This window comes from Lathamus discolor, chromosome 5 (genome assembly GCF_037157495.1).
Source record: "Lathamus discolor isolate bLatDis1 chromosome 5, bLatDis1.hap1, whole genome shotgun sequence".
Classification (NCBI taxonomy): Eukaryota; Metazoa; Chordata; class Aves; order Psittaciformes; family Psittacidae; genus Lathamus; species Lathamus discolor.
In genome coordinates, this window is record NC_088888.1 from 19,306,605 (window position 1) to 19,314,229 (window position 7,625).

A 7,625-nucleotide genomic window follows, 5' to 3' on the forward strand; every position below is an offset into this window, starting at 1 on the left:
AGGGCCAGGCTAAAAGCTCCTCCACCTCCTCACCGGCATAAGCAGTGGCCCAAACCTGGCTATGCTCCCCAGTCATGTGTGCAAAGACATCATGTCAGGCCTTGCAGCTTTAGGTCCAACCCTTTCTGATACCTGGCCTGGGCAGAGGCACCTGTGTTTGGAAAGAAAAGGCAGGTTTGCTGTCCTGAGGAGACTACTGAGGGGGGACACATGAAGGGTTGGGAAGTTTCTCCCCTCGTTTGAGGTAGCTAGGAAAAAAAATATAAAAAGAACATGTACCCCCAGGGCACTATATGCAGCATATTTTTAATTTAATAAAATAAAAAGAGAAAAAAGTTGCCTTTCAAAAGTACCAAAACCTGCTGGAATTTCAGTCAGGTTGTGTTGAGGAGAAAAGGGTTAACCAGTAAAACCCAGGCTCCTGGGGAAGAGCAGCTTCCACTGCTCCATCCCTTGCTGCTTGGGGAAGCAGGTGCCCAACTTGCTCATCCCCTGCTGCCTGTGGAGTAGGAGCAAGGCACCGCAAGCAAGTTCTGCCCCACTGCTCAGCCCCCCAGGCACAGTGGGGCTCTGGCCAGGCCCAAGAAAGCTGGGCCTGGTGCCTCCAGCTGGCAAGAAGAAGAGGGGCTGTTTGTGCTTCTCTGAATGGCAACTGCAAAGCCCAGAACCTGTGGCACTAAGGCACCCCGAGGTGATGCTGGGGCTTCTGGGCAGCGCAGCCTTTGGCCTGTGACAGCAGCGGATGTAACCAAAAAGCAAACTAGAACTCAGCAAGCCTGGAGAACTGTACCGGCCAGCCTGGGCTAAGGGGTGCGGAGAAAAGTGGCTCAGAGCAGGGGTAAGGAACTGAGAAAACCAGCCACGGAGGTACCAGCCTGCACTGCAGAGTGTTCTCTCAGAGTAGAGCCCAGGCCTGGGGTAGGACAGGCTGGGAGTCCTTCCCTTAACTCTGCTTGTCCTACCTGGAGCACCTCACCTGCCTTGGGACAGGCTCAGGTTGGGACTTGACTCACATGGAGTTGTTTGAAAAAGAAAGCTAGTGTTCTGCTTGCCCTTTCCTCCAACTGAGCTCTGTAGCAGTGACAGAAATGGAGGAGCATTAGCTAGAGGCAAGATGGTGCCAGGGAAAAGAGCTCCCTTGTTCATCAGTGACTTTGGAGAAGCCACAAGACAGAGGTGGGGCAGGAGTACCAGCAGCCTCATGCTGGCTGTCCCCCAGGATGTGAGCCCCCAGGCCCATGTCTTGCCTGAAAGTCTTTGACCTATTAAGGCAAACGGAAAGGTTTGGAGCTGTGGCAGCCCAAAGCATTCCCTGGGCTTGTTTCAGCCCCTTCCCCAGGAAAAGCAGGTGGAAAAGTAAGTCACTGGTCCAGTCTATCCATACCCCACCCTGCTCCTCAGTGGGTTCTCAGAAATCAAGCAAGTATCCCAAGGCAGAGGCAGGACAGCAGGCACAGCTTAAACACCATGGCCTCAGCTCCTTAGACCTTTTGCACAGGGGTCTCGCCTGGTGCGAGCTTCTTACTACGCTTCTTCATGCGGCTGCGGGCGTAGACACGGAGGAAGAGGGCCATGAAGACAACAGCTACTCCCAGCCCACCCACAACGGTGACAGTGTGCCCGTAGATGAGGCAGGAGAGGAGGATGGCAAAGGCCTGGCGTAGTGTCATGATGATGGTGAAGACAGCAGCCCCGAACTGGTTGATGGTGTAGAAGATGAAGAGCTGGCCGCAGGCGGAGCACACAGAGAGCAGCACAGCATGGGCCGTGAACTCCGAGTGCCGGGACATGAAGCGAACCGACTCCAGCAAGGCACCCTGCTCCAAGAGCGAGCCCACCGTGAAGAGGCAGGAGAAGACGTTGACACCAAACATCATCTGCACAGGAGACATCTTGTAGGCAAAGAGGGCATCCTGCCAGTTGGAGGTGAAGCTGTCAAAGATAATGTAGCCAGCCAGGAGGATTATGCCTGAGAAAGTGGTAACAGTGGACACATGTCTGTTGGGAGCACTGGAGAGCAGGAACATGCTGACCCCCACAGAAATGAGGGCAGCAGTCAGGTACTCCCAGTACTCGTAACTCTTGCGTGACACCAGTTTGCCCATCATCATCACTGGAATCACTTTGGAGGCCTTGGCCAGCACTTGGGTGGGGAAACTGATGTATTTGAGTGCCTCATACTGGCACCAGCTGCTGAGGATGTTGGAGAGGGAGGCAAAGGAGTATTTGTACATGGGAGCCCCATGGCGCGGCTGCTTGGTCAGGGCACAGTACAGACCAGCCACCGTAAAGGCCAGGATGCGGTTCATGAACACGAGGAACTGGGAGTCCTTGAACTTCTCACCAGGTTCTGTTTCAGTGGCACCATACGTTCTCGTCATCACACGCTCCTGCAGGACGCCCCATGTGAGGTATGAGGCCTGCAAAGCAGGAGGAGCACAGGGACAGTCAGGACCCACAAAGGGCAGCTGCAGGCAGCCGCAGGAAGAACAGACCCCAGGAGATCCTTGCTTGCCCCAGCGTTGCCTCACCCTCTGCACCGCAATGTGACCCTGGGAGATGGGGCCACCTCCCACTCCACCCCTCTGAGGGAACCCAGCGTCCCATCTGGTTACAACCGGGAACATCCTGTCCACACAAAACCTGCTCAGTTTACAGCCTCTTCAAGGGGAGAGAAGCCCTCAAAGCAAACATCCGGCTGCACTGCGAGCCGTTACACTGTAAGCTCCCTGTTGAACCAGACCAACAGAACCAGGGAACGCTAGCCGTGCACTGCTGCAGGTTTGGTGCCAGCTCCCTGCGGCAGGTCCTACCAGTTTTCCCAGTGGCCTCTGCATTGGTTTTTTTATTTCCAGCTCCCTAGGCTCAGTTCCTCCACCTAAATCTAGTCTCAGACCCAGCAGACAAAACTGTTCTCCAGGGATTATCACTGTTCTGGCTGCCACCTCTGCTATGTCTGGTGTGAAAGCACCAAGCCCCCCGCAAAAGTAACACAGACGTCCTCTCATAGCACATCCCCTCCGGAGAAACTGAGGGACAGAGAGATGGAAGGTGAGCTGGTGAGCTGCAAGTCTGAATGGACGGGGTTGTCTGCCAGTAGGTGGATGTCTCCTGCTGGCTGCATGGGGTTTTCTCTCACAATGCCCACGTTTCTGTTTTTAGTCCTCAGAGACCCCAAAAGCTGCCCTTCCTAATGACACTCAGGCTGCAGCTGAGACTTAGGGAAACTCATGTTAAAAATTCCTCTTTATCTGTAGCTGAATTCAGTAATTCTCCCCAGTATCTGAATCTAATCCATCAAGGTAGGATACATCAGCTCCAGAAGATGACCCAGAGATAAGAGGGAAATAATAGGGCTAAAACTATCTGCTACTCTGACATGAGGGCTAGAACAAAAGCAGTCATAACAATGTGCTGAATCACAGAATTTTCCCTACCCATGGCTGCAGAGGACTGCAATCAGACGGACAGTAGTCCCAGCCCAGATGACACGAGCTTAAACGGACCTCCACAGCCCTTAGAGGTGACACAGCACCTCTGGTGGGTTACCCTGGTTGAGAGGCTGTGTCCCAGCCTCCAACCCTGCCCCAATCAAGGACAGCACTTGCATCCTTGCTGTTCAGAGAACTGATGGCCACAAACCTGCTGCCCACACCCTCCTCCCAGAGAGGAATGGCCGCTCATGGGGCCCCTACCTGTAGACCAGCAGCGCAGAAGAGCAGCTTGAAGACCTGTCGCGCTGTAGAGGACTCTGTGGGCTCTGCTCGGGCTGGCAGGGAGCCATCCTCCTGGTGTACAGACTTCACCTCAGAGCCGAACACACACGATTTGATGACAGGGAAGCAAATGCCTCGGCCTGAACAGGGTAGGGAAACAAAGAAACCACAGAGACAAGAGTTAACCAGTTAGGCACCACAAGCTGCACTAGCTTGAGAGGGGAAGCCTCCCTCTTTACTGAGACAGCTCTGGGATGCATCTCTGTTCAAGCCTGGTCTGACAAAAGAGGTTGGGGAAACAACCTGTCAGCACTGAACCGTGTTGACCAAGGGCGTGCAGAGAACTCAGAGGGGGGCAGGATATGGAAGGGAAGCTCCTGCCATTACCTGTCTCCAGGTAATTCCTTCTCTTGAAGTACTGGATGAGGAGGAATCCCGGCACCACAATACTTGCGTAGCCAGCAGCATTAACAAAGAAACGGAAGAGCCAGAAGTCACCCCATGAGTCCTGCAGGGCAGGGACGATCTCTTCACCAGTCGCCATCGTAGGGAGGGAAGCCAGTACAAGGGGAAGGCAAAATCTGTGCAGAGAAAGAGGCAGCTGATGGGCTGCTAGTACCTGGTCAGCTCCACTCTGCATGCCCACACCCCCTGCTGCCCAGCCTGCTCCACACCAGCACCCAAATCCTACCCCAGCGACAGCAGTGATGAAGGCAGCACATGGAGTAGGAAAAGCTCTCTGGAGTTGAAAAGCATATGCCACACATTTATAAGTGCTTCTGTTAAGGGTGTTTGCTCTGGGTTAGGAACACGTGGACTTGGAAACTTCAGTTTCCATCACTGGAGAGATTGTTTGAACACTGTTGTAACCATCAGATTCTGACAACGCCCTTCCTCCAAATGCAAGAAGCACCTTGCACCTCGCACCTCGCTGTTTTAGGTTAAACTTTAGCACAGATCCCAGCTGAAAAAAAGTAAAGGTCACAGAATGGAAAAAGTGACTCTTACCTACAGCTCATGTTTCAAGCCTGTGGCCAGAGCTGCCTTCCTCTGAGAGCAAACAGCTCAGAGCTTTCCCCTCCAGCTGTGCAGGTGAGTGGAGGAGAGCAGGGAGGGCTCAGGGTGTCAGCTTCCCCCACCACCCCATGCAGCCCTGGCAGAGAGCATGCCAAGGCAGTCCCCACAGCCCAGAGGAAACTACCAGGGTCACCCACGTGGCAGGACACAGACAGGGAGCAAGGCTGGGAAGGAGCTTTCCTGCCAGCTGCCTGGTTGGGATTTTACCAGGACTATCTGATAAGGCATAGCTGATATTCTTCAGCTACAGCCCTAGCAGGTGACCTAGCCAGCTTTAAAACAGCTTTAAAACTTTCTGAAGGAGCTCCTCCCTCTGCTGTACCCTCCCTCACAGAGGCAAACCTCTGATATTCAGGGGCCACATAAAGAACAAGAGCACCAAGTACACAACAGAACGAGCAAGCAGGCGAGAAGTTCCTACACCCAAGGCCACATGTGCATCCCCCGCCTTGCAAAGCAATCCACTGCTTCCTGCATCAGGGTATGAGGTTTCCTTGGTCCATGCTCCAACCCTGCCCTGATTTTCTCAGTAGAGAAAGCCTCCAGATCACCTTGAGGGCCAGGCGAGGGTGCTGTGGGGCTGGCTACAAAAACACGCAGCAGAAGACACTGAGCTAATGTGACAAAAAAGGGCCAGAGATGTGAGTTCCCTCTTCCCCAAAACCAAGCAAGTCAAAGGAATTTAGGCCCAGTTTAGTACCTGGCCCCAGGACAATAGTGCTATGACATATGGTAGCCCCCACATGAAACTCACAGATGAAGAAACTCAGAACTTTAAGGGCAAGAAAGCCCCCCATCATTTCATGCACAAATCCTCCCCCTAAACCCTCTGTCACCTTGGGAAAGGCCTCAGGGGCTTTTCTTATCCTCAGTTGCTGTGGCCAGGCTCCCAGCGCCCAACAACCTGACCTAAGCCGAGGCTCATGTTTCAGCCTGAAATCTCCCTTCTCTGACTTAAGGACCAGAAATTCCCAGCCTGTGGAGAAGTACAAATAGCTGTGGGTGGGTTTCTGTGCCTGCTTCCAATCTCTCCCCCTGCTCTCCCCCGCAAGAAACGGCAGATTGACACCTCCACCCATCATCTCTCCTGCTGCAGGGCATCACTGCAGGATGCAACAACAGGGTTCGGTGCAGGCACCTGGGGCTGAAGCTGCCCACGTGCTGCTGGGTTTGCCTGTATTAAGTAACGCGGGTTGAGGGCAGCAGCCTTCTTGTTGTGCAGAAACGCCGTTTGCTTTTGCAGAAGTCAGGCGTAATGGCAGGATCGGTTGCTACCATGGGCCACGACTCCCTTCAACCTGACAGGGACTGAAAGCCAGCCAGCTTTGCTCAGCACGACTGTGCCTGCTGCTACCCCGCCGGCCCCCTCAGCGTGGCCATGGGAGGAGAACCAGCTCTGCTCTCCCACAGCGGCAGTGAAGAGGAGGCTATGAGGGACAATGGCTCTCTCTATGCCTGCGCTAGCAATTCCCAGGCCCCGAGAGATGACTCAGTGCAGCAGGGCTGCCCTCCCCACCGAGGCTGGGAAGGAACAGGGACGGCAGTGTTACAGGTAGAAAGCGGGGGGTGGGCCGCGCACAGCAAGCAGGCGGCCCTCTGAGGCATGAAAGGAGCCTTAGTCTGGGGCCAGGCAGCCGAGACAACAGACCCGGGTACTGTTCCCCTCGGCGCAGGAGCGGCAGTGCCCGAACGCACCGCTTCAGCGCCGGCCTGGGCCGCAGCCCCCTGCCTGCGGTGCACACTCTGGTCCCGGGCCAGAGGTCTGAATACAGCCCCTGCCTGCAGCGCCGCTCCTCAGGAGCTCAACTCCTGCGCCTCGAAGGGCTCAGCCCAAGCGCAGGCCTGGAGCGGGGAAGCCCACGGCCGCCACCCGCAGCGCCGGGCGCCAGGGGGACCCGATCCCCGCCGGCCGCTCCCGCGGACTCCTCAAGCGGCGCCCCGGGCCCCGGGGGTGCCCGGCCAGGAAGAGGCGTGCGGGATCCCGGCCCCGCCCGGGGACTTCGCTACGCCGAGGCTCCGGCGGCCTCAGCCCGGGCACCGGCGCCGTGAGCCCGTGCAGAGGCAGCCTCTGGGCGCGGGGCGAGCGGAGCCCCGGGGACGCCTCCCGGCTGGGCGGCCACGTCCTCAGCGACCGGGCCGGCAGCCCTCTCCCACCCCTGCCCGCTTGCCGAGCGGGGCACCGCGGCCGCCCGCCCTCCGCGCCCGCCCCAGCCTCGCTACCCACCTTGCGCCCGGCCCCGGCCCCGCGCCCGGCCGGCTCCCCTGGGCTCCCCTCCCGGCGGCAGCGGTGGCGGAACACCCGCCCTGTGGGTGCGCAGCGTCAGCTCACAGCGCCCCCTGCCGCTGCGGAGGAGCGCCGCCGTGCCCCCGGCTGTGTCCGGCCGCGGTGGGCCTTGCCGGCAGGAGCGGCCCGGGAGCAGCGGAGCGGGGGGACGAGAGGCCCCGGCGCCAGGCCGGGCACCGGAACGTAGGGAGAGCAGCGAGCCGGGCCCGGCCGTGCCCCGGGCACACACCGCTGCCTCCTGCAGCGGCCGGGGAGGCTGCAGGGCCGGCTGCCGCCCCCAGGCGGACACCAGTAACGTTTTACAAGGCATCCTCAAAAAACCCACCCTCAGTTTGGACACAGATCACCGGCTTCTGCCCTTTCCCTCCCCTTCCCACCAGCTGCAACCCCAGCCCCACCATGCCACCGCCCAGCAGCACCCATCGCCCCCAGGAGGGCCCCACATTCCCTGTGAAGGCGGCACCAGCGTTGCCCCATGGGGCACCAGCTCCCGGCAGGCCCTGGCTGAGGCCCATGAGCAGAACATGGCTCATTGGCAGCAGGGCTGA

The 7,625-nt window shown here is 57.7% G+C and overlaps 1 protein-coding gene across 3 annotated transcripts; it reads right to left on the reverse strand.

The window, feature by feature from the left end:
* Nucleotides 1-287: 287 nt before the first annotated feature.
* Nucleotides 288-7,104, reverse strand: SLC35B2 (solute carrier family 35 member B2). 3 transcript variants are annotated; one of them, XM_065679996.1, is made up of 4 exons: nt 7,018-7,104; nt 4,104-4,297; nt 3,696-3,856; nt 288-2,420 (listed from the first exon to the last, which is right to left on the reverse strand). In XM_065679996.1, the coding sequence occupies exons 2-4, from the start codon at nt 4,258-4,260 to the stop codon at nt 1,482-1,484; spliced, it is 1,257 nt and encodes a 418-aa protein (XP_065536068.1). In that variant the 5' UTR covers nt 4,261-4,297; nt 7,018-7,104; the 3' UTR covers nt 288-1,481. The 3 variants fall into 3 exon arrangements, with proteins under 3 accessions (XP_065536068.1, XP_065536069.1, XP_065536067.1); XM_065679997.1 differs by lacking the exon at nt 7,018-7,104 and adding an exon at nt 5,630-6,651; XM_065679995.1 differs by lacking the exon at nt 7,018-7,104 and adding an exon at nt 4,725-5,492.
* Between the last annotated feature and the right edge of the window lie 521 nt (nt 7,105-7,625).

Coding starts and splice junctions, on each gene's coding strand:
- SLC35B2 (XM_065679995.1), bottom strand. Junction 3,857..4,103: donor AAGGAATTACCTGGAGACAG/GTAATGGCAGGA, acceptor TACCCTGTTCAG/GCCGAGGCATTTGCTTCCCT. Junction 2,421..3,695: donor TCTGCGCTGCTGGTCTACAG/GTAGGGGCCCCA, acceptor CCTGCTTTGCAG/GCCTCATACCTCACATGGGG.